At 49.3% G+C, this 21,285-nt stretch overlaps 1 protein-coding gene across 7 annotated transcripts in view; it reads left to right on the top strand.

Annotated features, from left to right (window-relative positions):
* BCAS3 (BCAS3 microtubule associated cell migration factor) overlaps positions 1-13,743 on the top strand; it is a 300,365-nt gene extending 286,622 nt beyond the window's left edge. For 4 of the 7 annotated variants that reach the window (XM_066563443.1, XM_066563444.1, XM_066563445.1 and 1 more), the window contains one exon: positions 12,732-13,743. In XM_066563443.1, the coding sequence (XP_066419540.1) occupies positions 12,732-12,880 (149 nt within the window). In that variant the 3' untranslated portion in view covers positions 12,881-13,743. The remainder of the gene's footprint in view (positions 1-12,731) is intronic. The other 3 variants (XM_066563449.1, XM_066563447.1, XM_066563448.1) reach the window with 2 other exon arrangements.
* Positions 13,744-21,285: the final 7,542 nt, after the last annotated feature.

Raw genomic sequence — 21,285 nt, 5'->3', positions numbered from 1 at the left:
TTATGGCAAGCATATCTCTCTCAGTAAGTATAAGAGCCCTCGGGTCCCAGCATTTGAACCAGGACTGGTATTTTTACAGCTGTTTTGTGAGCCAAAACCTCTTGCAGCTGCTGAGGTGGTGGCAGAATAAAGACAAGACAGTTCCTGTCCCTCCTCCCAAGCCCAGCAGCCCCAGAGAGCCGTTGAGTATTTGCTGATTTTTGGGATGTGCAGCACAGGCCATCACAGAGCTCTCATAAACTATGCATTGCCCTCTCCAGGGGAGATGGGAGAGCAGGCTGTGGAATGGAAACCCATTTGTGCAATAAATTGTTAAGCAGTCAAACTGTTAAATGAACACTTATTAGAGAGGTAGGGTGAAGTATGAGTCACCAAACAGCAAAATACACATTAACACAGCAAACCCTCTCCAGTAAATGGGAAGTCAAGAGCCAAGGCAATGCAAAGGTTGCAGTGTGAGCCAGCCCTGTGGCCCTGCAGCTTCCAGTCCTCCCAGCCCCTTTTCGGCACAGGATCTGCTCCTGCTGCTTCTCCCTTTGGATGCTGGATCATTCCCTGTCGCTGTGTTGTGGCCTGCAGCTGTGCCCTCACCTCCCATCCCCTCTGCCCCTTTCTCTCACAGAATATCACACAGAGTCCCCTGATTTCCCCAATAATCCTGCCTGGTTCTCCATGCTGGACTCTGAGAGCATCAGGGCTTGCTGGGCAGTGATGGTGTTGGGTGTTTGATGTTCACAGCGTGCAGGCAGAAAGAGAGGGCCAGGGAAAATGAGAAACAAATCCAAAGGGATTTTGGCTGGGGGAGGATCTCGGTGATCAGTGGAGACTCCCTGGAGCATCCCCATGGGATCAGCTCTGGTGGCTGCCCCCAGGGGAAGGAGGGTTGTGGCCAGGTCCCTGGCAATGCTGGGAACACTTAGTCCTCCTTGAAGTATATATCCTAATTTGTGGTATGAAAAGATTAGCTTTCCTTCCATTCCTAGCCTGCTGTCTCCCCACCATGGATAATACATAAAACAGTAGACTTTTATTCATTAACATTTATGGGAAAATGTTAATATTAAACTGTAAGTGAAAAGCCCCATCTTATTGAATTCTTCTGCTGTGTTATTGGGAGCCTAATTTCATTTTGCATTTAAATAAAAACCAGATGACGTTCAGGACAGTCAGGCGAGCATTCTGTAAGTGAGAATTTATCTTCCAATCTGGGTAAACAGTGTCTCATCATTTAACAGTTATTATAAATAATGGGGTTTTAAGCACTTTGCTGGGAGTTCATATTGGCTCCACACGGGTTGCACTAAGGGAGAGAGAATTTCAGTGACATCTTCCAGGCATCCGGTGAGGAGGAATCATATCCTGAGCTCCTTCTCAAGCTGCAGTTTTCATCCTCCTCTGGTTATTATTGCTCAATATTGTGTGCACCATCCACTGACCAAAAAAAAATGAAGAGGAAGGAAAATGACAAATTGGTTGGAAACGTTTCTAAAATGAAGAAACCCTGTTTGAAGCTTCCCCATAAAAGGGGAATGTGTTCAGCCCCCTGCAGATGTTCATGCAGGTAGCTGAGCCTCCAAAAGAGAGATTCTTTCAGTAAAAATGGGGCTGTGTAAAAGTTGTGCTGCCTTTTTCTGTGTGACCCCTTTTATACCATTTTCCAGAAAGACCCCCACAGCTAAAACACCATCTTCTTTTATTTGTTTATTTACTTATTTGGGATATTTATTTGTTGTTCCTTTGGTCAGTGACTTTCTCAGTAACTGCCCAACACATGAACTCTGTGTTTACACCAAAGCTTGATGGTGTTGTGAAAGACAAAGGGTCAGTGTCACTTCTCTGACCCTTTCCAAAGATGTTTTTTTGTGGGAAGGCTGCAGGCAGGACCTGCCCTGCTGCCTCTGCTCCAGCTCAGGGGCATAACAGGGGATGCAGGAGCCAGAGGGGCTGGGCATGGAGAGTCCTGGTTGGGGTGGGTGGCATGGAAATGGGGGCATTTTCCTAAAAAGATTCCACTGCCCTGTGTAGTGGAGGATGCTTGGACATGTTGCTGTGCTGGAATTCTCCTCAGGCAGAGCACAGCATTCCCATGGGTGGCATCTCCCATCTGTTCCCACATGCCACAGCTATTCCCCACCTTGTCAGGTAGAAATTTCATTTGGAAGCACAAATCAAGAGACAAATTAACCTTGCAGCCTTCTTCCCTCACCTGCAGCCACAGAGGCAGCAGTGGGAGGTGAATGGTGCAGGGACAGGCCCTAATGTAAAATCTGGGGGTGCTTTTTGTCCTCCACTCAGGGCTACTTTTATCCACACCCTCTGGAAAAATATCTTTTGATTAAATCATGCCAGGGCTGTGTTGTCTCTTTGGTTCATCTTTTGGAAATGTGACAGGTCACCCACCAAAATACAAGCAAAAAGTCTACAGAGGAGCACAACACGAGGAGCAGGTGATGTGAACTTCACTGCCAGGTGCCTAAATACAGGGCAGAATTTAAATTGATGATTTAAATTGCTTTTTCTGGGGGATGTGACCAGAGGAATGCCTTGGTTTGCCATTAGGTCTTTCAGGTTTCACACAGAGTTGCCTTCCACCAGCTCCTCCACCAGCTGCAGCTCATCCACACATTTGTAAGAGTGCAGCTACAAAGATGGAGTGTAATAGAATCAATGCTTGGAACAATTTTTAAAATATGACTGTCAAAAAGCAAAAATGTTGAATTTACTATTTCCAGCTGCCTTCTGGTTTCAGGAGCACAAATGTGAATTGTTGTGTTCAACAGCTCCATTAACAAAGAGGCAAATTAAGCTTTGAATGCCATTTTTTATCAAGGCTCTTTCATATTTATGTCTAACATCACAATTAGGAGCTATATAAATAAGAGAGATTATATATTTTTAAATATACATTTATATATTTATATATTTATATATTTATATATTTATATATTCTATATATTTGTATATTTTACTTATATAAATATAATATATAAAATATATTTTATATAATATATATTAAATATAGTATATATTTGAAATATTATATATATTTAAATATATGTTATTATATGTATATTATATTAATAATTTTATTTATGTTATTTATATATATATAAATATATAACTACAACTACAAGTATAAATAAATATAAATATAAATATAAATATAAATATAAATATAAATATAAATATAAATATAAATATAAATATAAATATAAATATAAATATAAATATAAATATAATTGAGACCCTCAAGCAGCCCTGCAAGAGAGGGAGCCCATGAGACTGGGCTGGGGTTTTTCTAGGCTGGGTTAACACTCAGTTAGGGTAGAGCTGTGATTTTAAGGGAATGGCTGCAAGCTCTGAGTGCTTTGTAAAATGAGGGCTGTGTTTACAAAGCTGGTCTGCTTGAAGCAGCCATGTCAACATCATCTTTTAAAAAATGGAGTGAATAGACTAAATAAATTGCATTTGGAGCTAGGAGGGTTTGGATGGGTTTGGAGCTCCTGTGACACTGAACCACTGCCAGGGAAGTGGGAGGAGGAGACTGGTCCTGAGCTCCACCTGAGCTCTCCCAACTCAAGAGCCTTGAACTGTTCAGATGAGCAGCCAGGGCTGAGGCTGTGGTGACATCATTTCGTGAGCTTCAACAAAACTCTCCTGATTTGGACCAGCTGAGCATCTGCTCCCCCCCCCAAAACTTTTTAACTTTTCCTTTGAATCAAACCCAAATTCCAGTCTGGTCTAGCTTCCTCCTCAGCATCAATCTGCACCAGGGGAGCAGCCCAGAGCCTCTCACTGGCCCAAAAGGCCACTTTGTGTCAGAAGCACTAGAAGTTGTGCCAGAATGACTTTGCTTTGTAATCCTATACTTTTAAAATCAGCTCAGCAGTGCATGTGTGTCAGAGCACAGAGAGCACATGTGGGAGCTGCACAGAGGCACTCTGAGCACTGAGTCCACCCCAGGGCTCTCTTCCTGCCTTTAAGGAGGCCATATGCTGAGGTGGCATCACAGAGAGTAGAGAATTAGGTCTTAGATGGGAAAGGAACTGAAATTTGGAGGGTCAGGTGTGAAATTCTCATGCAGTGGCAGCTGTCACTGCTCAGACCCCGAGGTCATCACCAGGTTTGTGGGTTTGACCTTGAGGCAGCTTTTCCTTGCCCAGCTTTTTGCTGGAACTGTTTGGCTGAGCCCAGGGAGGAGGAGGAGGAGGAGGATGAGGGAGCCCAGCCCTTCCTGAGGGCTCCTGGCCGTCCCTGTCCTTACCTCTGGGACACAGTCTGTGTCCTGAGACTGGAGTGGCTCCAGCTCTGGAGGGGAGGGGGATGCTCAGATCCACACCTGCTCTGCATAGAAGATGTTCCAGGAATAGGAGCATTGCCTCCAGCATTTCTGAGCAATATCCCCAGAGTTCAGTGGGTGCAGGACGTGGTAGGTGTCATAAACATGCATTTTACTTTGGATTTGTAATTTCCTTCGTGGAGTAGAGGCTGACAGAGGGGTCAGTGTTGAGCAATCCAAGGCACTCCCATAACCCTGGGAATGAGAGAGCAAACCCAGGAATTTTAATACAGTGTTTTCTCTGCAAATGCTTTTGGTCTGATATACACAGATGTGCTGCTTGCGTAACCAAAGATGCAAGATACTTCTGCCTAAATGCATCCAAAAACTTGTCCACACAAGCTAGCTGGCACAGAAAATCATCTATTCCACATAGGATATCTTACAGGAATTTGGAGTAGCAGCACAGTGAAACTTTCAGGATGGGGTAAGAGAGAATTCCTTTAAACCCAAGCACTGCTGCATATTCATTCAAGAACTTCATCTGTAAATCTTGCACAAGGAGTTGTAGGCTTGCAGGATGTGATGGGCTACAGAAATGATTTTCTATTTGACTGTCATAGCTTTTGAGATTTCACATGCTGGCTGAAATGGGCAACTCATCCTTCTGAAGGGCCATTTATGTAGGAAAACATCCTCAACCTCTTTACAAAAATATACAGCTCTAAGAAACTTGAGATAATTTTTTAAAAGCACTGGAAGTCATTGTGAAAGTGCCTATCTTGAAGAATATTCTCCCTCTAAATACCAGTCCTTTATCTGGTGCACTTTTAACCTTCCATAAAATGCTCAGAGTCAAGTCTGGCCAGATGCCAGAGTCTTGGGTCGCCTACTCCATGGGCTCAGGTCACATGGAGCTTTCTGGGTGCTCTTTTTAAAGGAATAAACAACCTGGTTAGAAGTTCATGCAGGATGTTTTGCCCTTTCCTCACCGCTCTCTTTGTACTGAAGCAGACCTGGACATTTCTGTAAGCTCAGGTGTCCTCCCTGTTTTGCAAGTGTTAAATTGTTTGGCATCCCCGCAGTGAAATCAGGCACTAGAAAGGAGATTTGGGCTCTCAGAGGGACTCTGATGTTCACGAGGCTCTGTCTCCATTCCCCTGGATCTCTCCTTCCTCCTGTACCTCCCCATCTCCTTGCTGGATGCTGCCACCTTTGTTCCAGGATGCCAGCTTTCATCTCCAAGTGCATGGCACGAGCCAGCTCTGGGTGGATTCAGCACTGGAGTTATTGTAAGGCAGCTTGACAGGAACTAATATTTTACATAGGCCACTGAATCCTGATTTCACAGAAGTTGCTCAGGCAGTGTTTCCCAGTCTTCTTTACTTGCAAATTTAATGGAGGTGCTTTTGTGGCATCTCAGCATCTTTCAGGTTGTGACAGGATGAGACAGCTTTAACACTGGAATTGATTTTCAATGCTCAAATGACATGGTTTGGATTTTGGTGGGTTTTTTTTTTCCCTCATTTGAAAAGAGTTTAAAATCTCTTTAGTGAAACTGTTGAGTTTGTAAAAAAGGAAAAAGAAACATTTCTGAGGAGCAGGTGTGTCAGGCTGTCACCCAGAGCATGGCAGGAAGTCAGTCCCACTGAACAAGGCTCGGGGCAGAGAGCAGCTTTAACTGACTTTTCAACATTATCATAAGAAGCTGAAATTGTAATCATAGCAATATATAAAACTGGGAACTGACTCTTTGCCTGTGCTCCCTCTGGAAAGGAGCAACACACATTTGCCCAGAAATTTCAGCCATCTCAAATCAAAACCAACTTGGAAAATTAAGATTTTCAACGAGGACTCAGTGCTGTCATTTCACTGCAATTGAATATCACAATTTTTGTTCATCCAAATCCCCAAAAGCACAGGTTCCCCTGGGGGTGCAGTGCCCCCCTGTGCCCTCCCTGCCAGCAGATCCCCAGAGCTGCCAGCGGGGCTGGAGCCCCTCGCTCCGAGCAGCCGCCAAGGGTGCTGGAGATGGATTATAATTAGAGCTCCCTCGTTAGCATAATTGCATTTCATTAAAAAAAAAAAAAAAAAGGAAATACTCAAGAAAAACCTCCAAGTGCAGTAGCAGCGATGTAATTGATGTAATTTCCCAGCACCCTGATATTTCCTCATCCCAGTGTGGTTTCCCACCTCGCCTCAGCTCTTGAGCTCTTCCCCACCTTGTCCCAGCAGCAGCTCCCGCTGCCCTGGGCACAGTGATGATGCTCAGAGTGAATGTTTCCTGCAGAAACAGCGCCAAAAGCACCCAGCAGAGTTTGGGATGTTGTCAGAATCCTGAAAGATGGAACCTTTCCGTGTGCGAGTGCCCGTGTGAGCTCCTGGGGGGAGCACATCCCGCTCCCTTCAGCAGCAATCAGGGAAATTAAAATGTTTAACTCACCCATTCACTGGGGAGCGTTGTGTAAATTACAAACAGTTTAAGAGATCCTCAAGACTTCCATTGTGTTAATACAAATTGCCTTTTAGCGTTCCTTTTAAATAGGGCCCTTTTGAGTGAGAATCCAGATGGCAGAAGCTCCATAATTATTATTCATTACAGTTAATAAATAACACTCGGGAAGCCCCAGTCAGTTCTGCAAGTCCCCTACGATGGGCATTGTGTAAATGTAAGGGTGAAAAAATAGTCCTTGCCACAGAATCTGTCAGGATTTCAGTCAAAGACAAGGAGCTTGAAGGGCCCTTATGTGTGCCTGCCCCAGATCATGGACCAGGCTGGCATTCCCAGAGCTCTCTCCGCAGGGAATCTCCTCCAAAACGAAAGGGAATTGTCTTTGATTTTAAAAAGAGGCTTGAATTTTTGCCTTTTAGCTGTTTATTCAGAAGCCCCCGTGGATGGGGAGAGGTGGGTTTGGTGAGCAGCACCTTGTGTCTCTCCCCCAGACTGGAAAATTCCTGTCCCACATCCTCATTTCGGGAAGGGGTTGAACACATTCCCCCTCACGGCAGAGCCTGAAAAGTTCTCCAGAATAATTGCTGTGAATGACAGAAATGAAATCGAGGAGATTCGAGCTCTGCTGGCCGTTACCCCACTTCCTGCATTCCTACTTGTTAATTGTCTAATTCCTAACGAGTCTTGGGGCATCTGATAGACCTTCTGATGCGTGCTCACTCCGACGCTTCCTTCCCTCCCCTCCCCGGCCTCATCCCTCACCAGAGACCTTGTTCCTTTAAAAATGCCATCCTTAAAAATCAGAAATACTCAGCCCAGCAAAAGGAAAAGGGAACTTGACATTAGTTGAGCTTGAAAGGCTTGGTGCTGTGAAAAGTGACTGACGTGTGAAAAGAGGCTACAATTAGTTCTTTCCCCGAGCACTCTCCCATTCAGTGCAGGGTCACTCCTTCAGCGAGCTGCGGCTTTGAGGGTAATGTGTTGTGACAGTTTGAGATGATGAAGAATAATTCTTGTATTCAGAGTTGCTGCCGCTTCCCCGCTGCCCTGACACATCAGGCTGCTGTCATTGGATCACTTATCCCGGGCAGCCCCTCCGTAGGTAAGAGGAAAGGGTCAGCTCTTGCAGAAAATGATTTGGGATATTTTGAAACTGGGCTTAAAGAGGGGAAAGGCAAACAGAGAGAAAGGAAAAACCATTAGAAGAAATAATAATGCACTGGAGAGGAGATTTTTGAGTGGACATAAAGGAGATACCATGGCTTCGAGTGGACCACTACAGGAGAGCAGCACGGCTAAGAAAGGCAGCATAATTTATGAGTGTTCCGGGCAAAAGAGGCCTGTATAGATTTTCTTCAGGCATTGAATTAATGTGCCCTATAAAATGGTTTCACATTTAGGCTTGGCAGGCCTTTGTACCTTGGATTTGATGGGGTCCTTTGACAGTTGCTGGAGCTTTCTGGAATGGAGGGTGCAGCTGGACCTCGAGCAGCACTGCTCTCCCAGCCCTGCAGACCCCAGGCTGTGCCCAGAGCAGCTCCTCTTCCTCTTCCTCTTCCTCCTCCTCTCCCTCCACCTCAGCAGCCAGCTCAGGAGAGCAGCGTGGCTGGGGCAGAGGAGTGAGGGACAGGGCAGGCTGGCTGCAGCATGGCAGCCAGGAATATCAGCACAAAGAAATGATTCCTGCAAGGTTTCCTTGCCAGCTCCTCATGGAGCACCCTCCACACTGCAGGGCAGCCCCGCTGGCAGCCATGCCAGGCTGGAGCAGCCATGCCAGGCAGGAGCAGCCAGGATCTGCTCCCAGCTGCTCTGATGCCCCATTGCTGTCCCAGTGCTCCCCCGGGCCCGGAGCTGTGCCATGAGAGGGGACGGCTGCCCTGGGCTGGGCCAGGGACTCAGGGTGGCCACTTGCCATCCCACACCAGCAGCCACAAGGATTTTCGCTGCTGCTGCTGCCTCCAGCACGGTGGAAAGTGTGTGTGCGCCCTGAAAATCCCCTTACTCTGGGACCCTGGGTGATGCCAGCAGTGCCCATTATTGTTACTGTCAAAAGCTCAGGCAGGGCTGTTCCCAGCTCCCCTGAAGTGACTTTCTCCTCATGGCTTCAGCAGATGTTCCAGCTCCTTCACTTTTTTTCCTTTTTTTTTTTTTTTTTTTTTAGGGCAGGCAGGACTTTGTGAGTCGTTTCCTCCGGGGACATGGGCAGGTTTTAGTATTTACGTTTCCAGTATTAGCATTTATTTGTATTTGTGTTTGTTTTTCACGGGCTTCTGAAAGCCTCAGGGAGCCATTTCTGGGGCCAAAATAATGCAAGTGCTGGTCTTCTCACAGTATTTCATTTCCTTGATGGTGGAAACGCTACAAGAAGAGCAGGTCTCATGTTATTTTGACCCCATAAATAGCTCCCAGAGGCCCCTTTCTTCCTTCTCCCACCCACTCCCCCCCAAATCAAATATTTAGGTTTCTGCAAAGCCTGACTTCTCAACCCTGGTTATCTTGCTTCAGCAGAAGCAAATTGCAGTTATTACAAAATAGCCAGAGAGTCTATAAGGCCGAATGGGTTTTATATGATGCACAATTTGTTGGCTACTGTACAAGTTCATTAAAGTGTATCATATGAGGTTGTTTTACTGGTACATTTAAGGAAGTTAATACATCTCGACAGTGTGTGCATGGGGGAATGCAGACACAATAACCCTCAGACTTGCTGGGGCCAAGTCCATTCCTGGCCTAACTCCACCAGAGTGGAGGGAATCACTGCCTGGGCAGCCCTGGAGTGCTGCAGCTCCCTGATCCTGCTGCTCTGGGCTCTCCTGCCACCCACTCCCGTCCTTCCATGGGGATTTGCTCCTGTTTTGTGTTTTCCCAGCACAGAAGATGTCAGTGGTCTGACTGTGTGACATCAGGTCCTTTCAGGTCCTTTCAGGTCCTTTCAGGTCCTTTGGTTGTCCCATCTCAGGGTGGCTTTAGGGACCTGTCTCTCCTGACAGCCCCACCCTGCAGCTCCTGCTGCACTTGCTTGCCCTGTCCAGATCGATGAGAAATTGTCCTGCAGTTTTCCCTCTGTGACAGGAAGGGTGTCCCCATGCCATGGAGCCATTCCCAGTCTGGTCTGTGCTTCCCATGGGAATCTCACTGATGTTCCCCTGCTCTGCCCCGCTCTGCTCTAAGGGCTGGGAGGAACAATAATAATATACAATAATATACACTGGATTTTTTTTTTAATTTTTTTTTAATTAATGAAACAGGGCAATCTGGGGGAGCACAGGCTGTTCTGCCTGTGGTGCTGGGTCAGCTGTGTGGGCAGGTGGCCCCTGGTGACCATGTCATGGCTAATTGCCCCCCTGGTGTGACCCAGCCATGCTGCAGAGCCAGCCAGGGTGAGGGCAAGAGCCCAATTTCCTGAGCACAGCAGAGCTCCCTGTGGCAGCCGAGCACTTTTCCAGGGCTTCCTCGGGTATCAGAATACACAGCTCGTCTGCCTGCCTGGGTAATTAGTTCCAGAGTGAGAGCTGGGCTGTGACAGAGTGCTGGGACTCGTGTTCCATGGGGAATGTGTGCCCAGGGATGGCAGCTTGCATGTGGGAGCTCCCCAGGTTTTAGCCTGGCACCCCCCCAGCCTAGATTGGGCAGGAAAATCCTCTCCAGAGCCTCTGCCCCTCCTGTCCCCTGGTTTTGGTCCCTCCTCATCAGGAATGGTCGGGTTTTCCTGCCTGGCAGCTGCAAGGGGAGCTCAGGACAGCTCGGAGCTGTGGGACACGGCCAGGACAGGGCTCCTTTCCCTCCCTCCATCCAGGCCCTGTGCCCACAGCTCTGCATCCCGGATTCCTGCTCCCTGCCTGGCATCAGTCTCTGCAGTGCCACCCCCTGGCAGGCCCCGCAGAGGTGACAGGAGCTGCCAGCTCCTGCAGAGCCCAGAAAAACCCAAATCCCCCCAAATTCCAGCTGGGCCGGGCACAGGGTCCCACAGCAGGCACTGAGGGACAGGCAGGAGCTCAACCCCAGGGACAGAAACAGCAGCTACAAGAACAAAACTCCTCTCTCTGTCCCTCTCCCTTGTCTTGCTGGAAACACTTTACCTGGAAATGAATTGTGGGTGGAAAAGAGAGTGGGATCACCCCGGGAGGAGCCGTGCTGGGGCGTGGGGGAGCCCAGCAGCACTGCCCAGCCCCAGCTCTGACGTGGGACCTTTAAGCAAAGCCAGCTGTGTGCTGAGGGAGATGAAAGCCCCAAATCAGACAGGATAAGCACGGTATTAGTGTGGGATACGCCACTCATTTCTGATTTAAATTACTGTTTTTACTTCCTGGACTCAGGGGACAGTGAGGATGTGAGGAGGTTTAGACATGGACATTCCTTCACCAGATACTGGCAAGAAATGGTGATGAATGCAGCTGAGGTCATTACCAGCACTTCTTTCAGGGTGATGAGCTTCCTGCTGATTTGTTTTCCTTGTATCCTGGGCAGATTATCTCCTTACAGGTTCCCTCCAGGATGAGGGATTAAATCCCATAGCCCTCACTGCTAGGTGTGTGCAGTGCCCAGGGGCTGGGGGGAGCAGGGCAGGGCCAGAGGATGCTGGGCTGGGATACTTTATGGTTTAGGGAAAAGCTAAATTCTTGCTGTTCCCTGTACTTTATGTATAGATCTGTCCTTATCACAGAGTCCCACTGCAGGCAAAGTGCAGGCAAAGTGTTTACAGGAGGTTAAATAACCCAGGTGAGGCAGTGAAAGTGCAGGAATGTTTAGCAGATTTAGCAGAGATCAGAGCAGGCACTGCCCCTCCAGCTCCTGAGGCTCCTTTCCACCCCAGACGAGTCTTAGATAGAACCAGAGAAAGGTTTGGGTGGGAAGGGACCTTAAAGCTCATCTAATTCCACCCCCTGCCATGGACAAGGACTCCTCCCACTATCCCAGGCTGCTTCAAGCCCCATCCAGCCTGGCCTTGAGGATTTCCAGGGATGGGGCAGCCACAGCTCCTCGGTTCTGGTCTCTCAGCTCCCTCACAGGGAACATTTTTTTCCAGTGTCCCATCTAAATTTCTCTTCCCATTTAAAGCCATTCCTCCTTGTCCTGTTACTCTGTGCCCTTATAAAAAGTCCTTCTCCAGCTCTCCTGTAGCCCCTCCAGGTCCCCTTTCCCCTTTGGCCAGCAGAGGAATTTGCCCAAAACTCCTGTCCCCACCCCTTCCCCTCCGGCCCAGGCTGCCCAGACCAAGTCATGCTCAGGGTCTCCCATCACAACTCCCCAGAGCATTTCTTGTCTCCTGTCACCACTGCCACCCTGGGGGAGGATTCCTGTGCCCTCCCTGGGGCTCTGCCTGCTGAGTGCTGCCAGTGTGGCCACCGAGCCAACTGCAGGGTTCAGGTGGCTCCCAGAGAGGCCACGGCTGGGAACCGTGCCCTGCACACACAACAATCCTCCTGCTGGGAGATCAGGGAGCACTAAAGGCTCCTGGAGGTCAGCGAGGGGAGGTGGCAGGGTGGGTGTGAGCAGGAGAGGCAGAGCCACAGCCAGGCTGCTTTCTCTTGTGTTTAGGGCACGGCTGAGGAAAGGGGATATTTTCTCTTTGAGCTGAAAAAGCTGAGTTGTTTACATCCATTTGGGCAGGATAAAGGGCTGTGGAAAGTCCTGGTGTTCCCAAGGTGGGGAATGGCAGTGGTTCACACTCTGCCAATGGCCCTTCCCAGCATTTCCCATCATCTGCAGTTGTCCCCTTCATACCCTGCTGGGTTCAGCCATGAGATCCCCACCGTGGAACCCTGTCACGTCCTGAGGCAGCAGCCTCGGCCCCAGGGAAGGCCAGCAGGTAATGTTGGAGAGGAGTGGAACCAGGAGCTGGCATTCCTCAGGAGCGATTCCCAAACCAGCCCAGGAAAGGACGATGAGCAAATGTCAGAGCAATGCAACAGCAAAGGGATTTGTCAGTAAAGCATCTGTCTGACCACTCTGGGGGTTTATCCCAAACTCTAACCGGGACCTGCTCTCTCTCCCTTGCAGAGCTTCAGCGAGAGGGAAGCATAGAGACGCTCAGTAACAGCTCGGGCTCCACCAGCGGCAGCATCCCCCGCAACTTCGACGGCTACCGCTCCCCCCTGCCGACCAACGAGAACCAGCCCCTGAGCCTGTTCCCCACGGGATTCCCCTAAAGCCGCCGCCCAGCAGGGACACACCCAGCCAGGGGAAGGAGCCGCCTCTCCCCCCGTCAATCCCGCTGTGTCTGTCACCTGCCGGCTCCCGGGATGGTTCTCGTTACCCTGATGAATATTGATGACTCTTAAACCTTCCTGAAGCATCCTCATGAAATCTTGACTCTGTGTTCCTGTGCAATACGAAGAGGCTCCATCTTCAGTCCTGAGAGCTCTGCAGCTTCTTTTCTCGCTGTCTTCAGGAAGAGGTTGGGTGAGGAGAAATACTCCTAAGCCATCTTGGGTCAAGCACAAGGTCTCACAACTGTTCTCTGCTTTTTTCGTGCTGAGAGATGAATCTCTGTAAGTCAGAGGAGCTCTCACCATTCGTGAAAGTGCCGAGCATTATTGGATGAACTGGAGAGACTGGAAACTGGAGGACTTTCTGTGGACAGGGTTGATGATGTTATTCCCTCCTCATCATGTCTCCTTGCTGCCCTTCTTCCCCTCTGATACTCAGCAATGCCAGGAGTATTACCAATGGAAATGTTTCTTTTTGTTCTTTGGAGGAATTCTCTCTCTCGCTCCAATTTTCTTCTAGTCATGTATTTTAGAAATGTACTTAATTGACTAATTGCAGTCACGGATTTCTCATATTTGGTTATAAAAGTTGTTCATTGGAACTCAGATTATCTGTCCAGAAATGCATGTGTCATTGAATAAATCTAAGTTAAACAAGAAACTGCTTAAATGGCAATGTTCATGGAGTGTTACTGGGCTGACTGTGGGCTTTGTGTATCTCCCTGGGCCAGACTCTGTGTGTATTTACTGACTTGAGGGCTTTAATTAAAGCCATCAGTGGCTGTTATGCAGCCAGTCTAGCATGGTTTTGCCTCCCCATTTCCTTGTCCTCGTGTGCACAGACAGAATTTTTAAAAACAAGGTATTTAGGGGGTGTGCCTTGCACCAACTTGGCTCCTCTGAAAACCAACACCCAGCTCCCTGCTCTGGCTGAGGCCCTGCTTCCTCATCCCACAGACTCCAGTGGGACAAGGACCAGGTGCAGGAGGCAGAGCACCCATTTCCATCTGTTCTGTTGTAGGATCATGGAGCAGAGGCTTTGCAGAGCAGCCTGAACCTCTGCACCCTTCTGAACGTGCACAGTCAGAGCTAGCACTGCATAACCCTGCTGATAAAACAGTTCTGGGCTCACACATCATAACCACACAAATTCCTACATCTCAGCCAACTTGTGTCTAGCAGCAGAGTGAGATGGGGCTGTCAGCTTATGAAATTTCCTTCCCACTACTTGTTTTTAATAGAAGCTGTTTGAGTCATGGCAGGGAGAGGAAACTATCTAAAGCCACAAATCTTACAGCTCCAGCCAGCCACACCAGGGGATGCAGAACCAACCACCCTCTTCCTACTCCATCCCCAAACACCCAGTTCAGTCTTGGGCTTGGTTTGGGTTGGTTTTGTTGGGTTTTTTTTTTGCTTTTGACTGTAACACAGCCACTCGGAAGGTTTTGTTTTCTTCAGGCTTGGAAACCGCTAATAAAAAGCAAGAGTTTACAGCAATAATTTCAGTTTCTTGCTTGGTTTTCAGTCAGTCTCTTCTCAAGCAAAAAAAATAACTTCCTTGGGATGAAATCAGAGGAGAGTTTTGCCTCTAAGTAAGTACTTCAAGCTCTGGCCTGCTGGCTATATCTGCTGTAATGTTATGTTCCTTTTTGTCTGTAAAATAAAGGCTTGAAGTACAGGGCTGAGGGCAGGACTGGCACCGCGGACAAATGGGACCGCAGGGTCAAGTCAGTCCACACCAGTCAGGGTTTTTAACACAGTTCAAGCCAAGGTCAGCTCCAAAAGTTCAAACAAAATCCAGATTAACACATACAGAAGGGATTGTGTTGTCACCGTGATGCTTGTTTCCTTTCAGGCTTTCCAAGGAGCCGGGAAAGGGACAAAGTTCTCCTGGAGGGAGGGAGGAAGGAAGGAAGGAAGGAGCTCTTCTCCCTCCTGCCTGGGACAGCCTGGCTGCTTCTGGCTGAGCACACAGAGTGGGATAGCACATAACACAGAGTGGTGTCATTGCAAATGTATTTGTTGTTGGCAGGCATTAAATCACTTTTTATAAGTGCTGCAATATGGCCATGTGGAAATTCCCAGTCTGCAAGAAGCTCCTTTGAATCAGGATGTTTTGTTTAAAGTGGGGGGGAAGAGATTCAAAAAAACCCCACAAACTGGGGCTGTACCAAAATATTTTCAGTCTGGTTCATTGAAAAGAATGTCCTAAATTCTCTGCTGTTGATAGCCCTGTAGCCAAACTGTTAAGAAAGCCTAGAGCCTAAAAAACAAAAATAAGCATTGCCATGAGGTGGCTAATTTGACTTCAATTTGATACTTTCACAGATGACCCAGCAGAATAACCACTGAGTTCCAGCTCTTCTGTGAGCCAGAGAAAACCGAGTGTGTTGCAGTGATGACTGTATAGGATCTGATTCATTGATAACTCCATGAGGTCTGAATTATCACTAACTCTAAGGTCTGCAGGGTCCGATTTAATGATAATTTTATAGGATTTCAGTCAATAATAACTCTATAGGATCTGATTCATTAGTAAATGCAACACATCCCTGCACTGTGTTCTTCACTCCCACCCATGGCCCTAAAAGCCCCCATTTCAGCTGGGTGCCGGGTGGTCTTATGCCACACCACCCTTCCTCCTCCTCCTCAGCCTCAGCAGCCAAATGAGAACTCATTTCCAGGCACCAGGAGAGAATATTTCTGTCCCTTGATAAGTCTAGAAGCTTCTTTTAAGGGAGGTTCACCCCTGGCTTTAACAGAACCAGGTTTTCAGTCTGGGAACTTGATCCAAACCCCACTTAAAAGCAGCCAGAGGCTCGTGGTCTTTGCAGGATTTCGTGGCTCCTGCCGTGGTGGAAATTCTCCAGGTGAGTTTCTGACACGCCAGGTTCTCAAGCACAGCAGCTGGCAGCCCAGCAAGAATGTTGTGCCATGATATAAACCAAAGAGCCCAAGAGACACGGGGACTTGCAGGTTTTTAAACTCTTTCCAGTAGTTGTAAGCAGAGGGCTCCTGCTGAGTTCAAAAGGCAAAACGTCTCATTTAAAGCAGGGCTGACTGTATATCACTCTGGGCATAAAGTGGGGCTCTTCTATTAAAAGTTGAGTTCAGATTTCATGAATTAACATGAAATATTGCTTTCTTATCCTACCCTGGTTTCTGTAATACACACACACGTGTAGCAAGCTTAAATCATGGGAGGGTGATGTTGGGCCGTTGGAAAAGGAGCGGGAAGTCAGTGGTTTTCCATCGTGACAGCTCGGAGTTCAAATGAAATCAGATCTCAGGAGCAGTCCAGGGCCTGGGTGTAACCATCAGGGTTCCTGGTGCTCTGCAGAGCACGTGGAGCTCGGGCTTTGGTGGCTTTGCTGGGGATGCTGAGCCCCAGCCCAGGCACACCCGATCCTGTCCCTGTCCCTCTGAGGGACAGACTCCGGTCTGTCCTGCCCTGAGCAGCATTCCCCAGGCCCAGAATATTTGCTGGGACAAGGCAAAGAAGTGGCCAAGGGCAAAACACTGCCAAGATCTCCTTCCTGAGCAGAGAACCCGGAGCAGAGTTTGGCAAACGCACTTTGCACACTTTGCACCCTGCAAAGTGCAGCTGTGAAATCCCTGAACGTTGTTCCCCGTCCTCCCCGGGGGAAATCCATGGTGCTCCCACCAGGGCTTCCTCAGGAACTTTTTGAGCATCCAAACCACGTCTGCGCCACGTCTCTACATTTATTTTCTCGCTCCTTTGCTCTGGCTTGTTGCTGTGCAGGGTAGGAAAGTTTGCGCCATTTCCTGTTGTCTTCCCCTTGTGCTCCTGAGATATTGTAAAAATGTTCGGTATCCTCCAGTAGGTTGTAATCACTTCACCCTAATGTTTCACAGCTGCTAAGTGTAACTTTAAACCCGACCATTTGAGTGCTTACAATTAGCGAGTCAATGGGGCTGAGATCGGGTCTTTGTGATTGCAAAAAGGAGAAAACGAAACTTCTTTTTTTTTTCTTTTTTTTTTTCTTTTTTGCCTTGAGTTTTAATTGGATAAAACGGGAACAAAAGTTGCGGAGACGAGGGTTTTCTTTTTCTTTTTTTTTTTTTAATGCAATAAATGATTAGTGGCTTGTGTGCTAGGAAAAAAATAATTGGATCCACTGCTTGGCCTGTTTCACAGATGGAAAAGGCACCGGGACAAGCATTTGTCTGCGGCAGCGCCTGTCCCGGGACTGCGGGAGCTGCTGGGAGCAGAATGGGGAAGGGAAGGTCTGAGAGGTTCAGCTGTGGCCCTCACCTGTCCCCTGTCCCCTGTCCCTGTCCCTGCCCCCCAGCCGGGCACAGCATCCCTCGCTCCCGCGGTGCAGAACACCTGCCAGGGAGTTCCCAGGATGAATTTTTGCCTTTCTTGGGAGTTTCTGCTGGAGGAAATTATGCTAAAATACTGGCGGCGGGGTCAGGGGCTTGCAGCATTCCCTGGCACCTCCATCCCCTTCCCTCCATCACGTCCCTGGGGATGGGCACAGTGCAGGGATGCTGCTCCCCGGCAGCTCCCCCTCCATGGAAAGCATTCCTGCCACCTGATCATAAATACTAATTAATAGCAAAGCCCTGGTCTAGATCAAGGAGGAGGCTCTGAATTTTCTTGGGAACTTTGCTGTCTGAAAGGTATCTGAAATATTCCCTAGCACTCAGCCTATCAGTGGCTCAATTATACTGTGAGGAGCAACCGTACAAAGTTAATTTCTAATTTAATACAATGTTAAAAGGTTGTCAGGTTAAAATCTAATCTATAAACGAGACATGAAACGTCTCTTTAATAAAAACAAGTATTGCTAACCAGTCCTGGCTCAAACCACAGGCTGCTGCTTCTTTTATAGGATATCATTATTTCCCAGTGAGTATTTACAATATTATTCCAGGACATTAATAAAAGGTGATGCCACTGCCCGTGTGGCAGCTGAGCATTAATCCCATTCCCACCCAGCCCCTCTCCCTCTGGGCCCTTTCCTGGAGAGGTGGGCAGTGTCAGTTTGTGGGGCCATGGGAAGGAGGACGGGGAGAGAACTGATTGGATTTTCCCTTCAGAGTGGGGTTGTGGGAGCAGGGGCACCCTGATGTGCTCTGGAGGGAGCTCAGCATCTCTGCATCCCCAGGGATGAGATGGGAACGATGAGTGAGTGCATTCCTTCCTGAGCAGAGGGGAGAGGCCTCTGGCAAGGGTCTGCTGTGGGCTGGAGGCTGGGATCCACGTTCAGAGCAGCAGCTTCGTTCCAGCAGAAAACCAGAGAGAGCACCTGCAGCCCGGGCTGAGGAGCTGGCCCTGCACCCTGCTCCCCATCCCACCTTGCACCATTCCATGACCCCCAGAGGGAAGGCCAGGCTCATCCCACGGCCTCTCCTGCCATGCCAGGGTGCCCACACTGCAGCCACCTCCCAAAGTACCCTGAATTTTGCTCTTTTTGCTGCAGCCTCCCCTCAAGGTATGCTGAATTTTGCTCTTTTTGCTGCAGCCACCTCCCAAGGTACACTGAATTTTGCTCTTTTTGCTGTGGAAAGGGGAAAGTCCAGCTGTCATGTGGCAGTGATGCCATTGTCCTGCCCGGCTGACTGGCCAGACTGTGAGACTCCTGCTCCTGGTTGTCCACAGTGTCCGTGGGATCAGGGCTGCCCTTGCCAGGCTCAGCCAAAAGCCACCGTGTGTCACCCTGCTGTGGCTCACATGATCAGCCTTGCTGTGGGTGGATTTTCCAGGAGGAATCTCACCACTTCCAGAGGATTGGATCAGAATTCAGAGCTCCCCTCTGCGCCCATGAAGCCCAGCAAGGAGGGGTTTCCCTAAAGAAGAGCAAGATTTTGATGGGAGCAGGTGATGCCCACCACAGCAAGGGCTGGAGGGGAATGTGAGGTAATTAAATATAATACAGGAGCTGAAATGGAGGCACGGGGAGATGTGCTGGTCTGAACCTTCAGGGGATGTGTGGGCCCTTTGCTCCGGCCCCCACTGGCCAGGACTCTTTCCCTTCCTTTCCCTGGCTTTTCTGGTGAATTCTGCTGCTCTCTGTAATTGAGAAAAGCTGCTGCAGAACATCTGCACAGGCACTGTCCTCTCGCAGCGGCTGCCGGGCTGTGAGCGCTGCTCTGCCGGGGCTTTGATGTGCGGGTGATTCACGGCTCGGCGGGGCCGCCCCGCAGGCGCTGCCCCGGGGTGGTGCGGGATGGGGATATGGGAATATGGGGATATGGGGATGTGGAGATATGGGGATATGGGGATGGAGATATGGGGATATGGGGATATGGGGATCGGGATATGGGGATGAGATGGGGATGGGATGGGATGGGATGGGACGGGACGGGACGGGATGGGATGGGGTGGGATGTGTGAGGTGAGACAGCACCTGCACATCTGTACAGATGTCAGAACTCAGTGCATCCCTCTGGGTGTCCAGAGTTGCCGAGGACCCCGCCGGGGGGGCTTGGAGACCCTGGCACACAGCCCAGAACACCTGTGGGTTTGATTATTACCCAGGGAGCAAATTGCCAGCTTTGTATAAGGGCCTGAAAGTCACAGAAGTTTAAATAATGTAGTAATAAAATGATAACAGGGTGAAAAGGTAGATTTTGGGATTTTTAGAATGGGGGTTTTGGGGACAAGATGGAGGGACTTGGGTGTGTCTAGTCCTTCTTCTTTTTCTTCTCTATCTCCATCTTCTGCTGTGATGCTGCCACTTTGGGATTGGTTTGGAATAGAAGTGCACTGTCTAACATAGGTGATGGGTATTGGAAAGTAATTCTAAATATGTTATACGTAGTTTGTAGTATAAAAAGACAACAGCGCCTCGGGGGTGGTCAGAGTGCCTGTGGCTGCCCTGCTGAGCGGACCTCGGCTGGGCAGGGAGAAAAAAATTACAGATAAGATTTAATAAACAACTTTAAGAATGAAAACTGAAGAAATCCGTCTCGTTCTTCGGATGCACGGGCAGAAACAGAGACTTTTCGCATATCTCTAATTTTGCTGCAATTAACAGCAAAACCTCCCGAGTTACAAACAGCAGCCCCGCGTGTGAAGCCCCCTGTGCCACCTCTCCTGTTTCCACACCTGCAGGGGAAGCAGGAGGAGCCCGGGAGGGCCGGCTCAGGCGCAGCCCTGCATCCCAGCAGCACCTGAAGGGCAGAGGGATGGGGCTGCCCACGCTCGGGGCACCTTGCCGAGGCCAAGGGGAGGGAGCAGAGCCGCAGGCGGGCAGAGCTGCAGCCCGGGGAGCGCAATCTGTGGCCTTAATCCCGGCGTGTCCTGCGCGCTCTCAAATCCCCTTCACTTCAATGAGCGCTTGGAGTGCCGGGCCCGCGGCGGGCGAGACGGCCCGCGGGGCTGGCGGGGAGGATTTGCTCAAGAGGCGCTGGTTTTAAGGTGAGATTTGAAGGATGGAAGACAGATGGCAACTGGAGAGGACAAACGGATCAAGTGAAGGGTTTGTTTTCAGCGTGGAGGGGAAAACACAGGGGGGAATTACTGCTGGCCACAAAATGGGGGCTGTTAATACCTGCGGCAGCTCCCGCCTTGCACGGAGCCCGGTGAGCCGGGACCCTCCCGGGCACCGCGGCCGCGGCAGCCGCGTGGTTTTGTCTGCGGAGATGGATTGGTCCCAGCGCCACTCTGAGTGTCCCCAGACAAAGCTGGGACAAGGGTTATTAGCCAGCCGGCGGCCCTGCCATTGTCCCCACTATCTTTTCTTCCCTTTCAGCCTCGCTCCCCGTGGCCCAGGTCTCAAAGACCATGTGTCAAGAGATTAGTGACCTGCGGGAAGGGCAATTGCTTGCTTTGTGCCGGCGGCCCGGCGGCGGGCTGTTATTTACTTGTTATTTGGTGCTGCCTCCGTTGAGGTATCCATGGAAAACACGCCCTGGAGAGAAAGCTGCCAGCGCCGCCGAGCTCCTGTGGGCACGGAGGCTGCAAAAGAGGAGCTTGAGGGTTTCAGCATGTCTGCCAAAATCCCCAAATTCCCCAGGATGGTCAGCGCAAGAGCCCAGCACCTACAGAGAAGTGAGGGAAAATCTGGGCAATGAGAAAATTAAATTAAATGCAGAGGTGCCCAGGAATGGGGCTGGATGCAGGGCTGAGGCGAGGCCTTGCCCCAGAGCAGTTTGAGTTTTCAGACTGGTTTTAAGAACTGAAAGATGGGAAGAGCCTGCCCTGCCTGCAGGGGCATGTTCCACCTCTCTGGCTTGGAGGAGCACTGGGTTTTGGAGGAAATGTAAATCAAGGTTATGAGAGTTGGCCCTTCCATGCAGTGCTGGTGTGCATCAAATTTGTCCATGGTGAAACACCCAGGAAAGGGACAGATGCAATGAAAAGTGTTACTCCT

The sequence above is a fragment of the Molothrus aeneus genome, chromosome 20 (assembly GCF_037042795.1).
Source record: "Molothrus aeneus isolate 106 chromosome 20, BPBGC_Maene_1.0, whole genome shotgun sequence".
In the NCBI taxonomy this organism is placed as follows: domain Eukaryota; kingdom Metazoa; phylum Chordata; class Aves; order Passeriformes; family Icteridae; genus Molothrus; species Molothrus aeneus.
Note: the sequence above shows the minus strand (reverse complement) of the source record. Positions and strands in the feature narration are given on the sequence as shown.